The sequence below is a fragment of the Penaeus monodon genome, chromosome 27, assembly GCF_015228065.2.
Source record: "Penaeus monodon isolate SGIC_2016 chromosome 27, NSTDA_Pmon_1, whole genome shotgun sequence".
Lineage (NCBI taxonomy): Eukaryota > Metazoa > Arthropoda > Malacostraca > Decapoda > Penaeidae > Penaeus > Penaeus monodon.
In genome coordinates this window covers 39,896,350-39,897,930 of record NC_051412.1, presented here as the reverse complement: position 1 = coordinate 39,897,930, position 1,581 = coordinate 39,896,350, and the positions used below count along the sequence as shown (strand labels likewise).

Sequence of the window (1,581 nt, the reverse complement as noted above, 5' to 3'; positions counted from 1 at the left end):
TATATATGAAGTGTGGTGTGAAATTAATCTGTTGTTCTTTTACAGATACAGCCAAAAATGAGACTAGTGCTGAAAACACAGAAAAAGCATCTGATGAAGTTAAAGATGATGTAAAAGAAAGCAATGGAGAATCAGAAAAGATGTGTGTTGATGAAGAAACAAAGGAGGTCCCAGCTGAAGCCCCCAAAGAAGGTGCAGGCAATGAGGGCGATAATAAATCAACCTTTAAGAGACCACGGAAGGTGTGTTGAAAAGTGAAGTTCTTGTCATACTTATATATTTCCTGGAGTCTTCCATGACTCAAAAGGACTCCCTCAAAATTAGTTCATGTAACAGATTATGAGTTGCAAGAAAAAAAGAAAATTCAATTCATTGGATCAAGAAAATACTGTAAATGACCCTTTTTAAAAGCCAAAGAATGAATCAAGGGATAATTTCAGATGTTAAGGAAAACTTTGTCTTCATAAGTCTTTTTTTCCATTCTCTTTATTTTCCTCAGTTTGTCAGAACTCTGGTAGAAGATGTAGAAGTATCTTCCTCCGTGTTGAGTGGACAAATTGACGGCCTGGTTGTAGTTTGTCGACAGCATCCAGTTAACATCACCAGAGAGTTGCTTCAGTTTCTGAAGCCAGGCCACCCATTTGTGGTGTTTTCTCCGTATAAGGAGGTATGTGTTGAGAGAAGAAAAGGTTTTCTGTGTTTTGTTTACCATGTGACAGTTGATACAACATAATTTACTTCCAAGCTAAATTTGTTCTGTGTAGAGAGAAATGGCTTTATTTCTTTGAGTGATAACAGTAATTATAGATTTTATCTCTTAATTTTATTTGAAGAATAAGCAAAGTAGTCAGTGCATTGGCTAAATTGTAGCTGAGGTTTTGAAGACCAGGTTTACGGTTTATGTACATTTAATCCCAAAGGAGCAAAATTCCAAATATAGACATGCTCAGGTGTGGACTTGGGCAACCTATAGCAAAATTCTCGTGAAGGCTGGAAAATGATAGTGAGGTTTCCAAGTATCACAATATAGATTTTGACCTGTGGATTGGAAAAATACATTTGTAGTGTGTGGATTGTATTGCGTAGGTAAAAGTGATTATTTACTATATTGATGTTCCATTTCTGCAACAAATGATAAGACCTCACATCTTTTAAGGACTAATGGCTGTGACAATTTAATTTCTATGAAATTTCCCCACATTATATGACTGGATTCAGTGGGTTATTTTAGTCAGGAGGACATTAGCAGGAAATATTGATATCTTTTCATGTTTCCAGCCACTGATGGATCTCTTCATTGAGGTGAAGGCCCAAGGAGCCACGAATTTGAGACTGAGCGAAACGTGGCTGCGGCACTACCAGGTCCTGCCCATGAGGACGCACCCGGAGATAAACATGTCGGGAGGCGGCGGCTACATTTTGTGTGGCGCGAGAGTTACGATTCAGTAGCAGCAGCACAAGAAAAGAAGAAAATGAAAGCTAATTAAGATATATTTTGATAGGAAATCCCATAGTGCCAGCATTCGTGACAATAATTTGAACTTTGGTAAATATTTTGTACCAACTCTCTCTCTCTCTTCA

The 1,581-nt window shown here is 37.7% G+C and overlaps 1 protein-coding gene across 1 annotated transcript in view; it reads left to right on the top strand.

The window, feature by feature from the left end:
* LOC119590860 (tRNA (adenine(58)-N(1))-methyltransferase non-catalytic subunit TRM6-like) overlaps positions 1 to 1,581 on the top strand; it is a gene marked incomplete in the record, with an annotated part of 11,075 nt that overhangs the window by 9,155 nt on the left and 339 nt on the right. Inside the window, 3 exon segments of the mRNA XM_037939619.1 lie at positions 46 to 242; positions 500 to 667; positions 1,279 to 1,579. Coding sequence (XP_037795547.1) covers positions 46 to 242; positions 500 to 667; positions 1,279 to 1,449 — 536 coding nt within the window.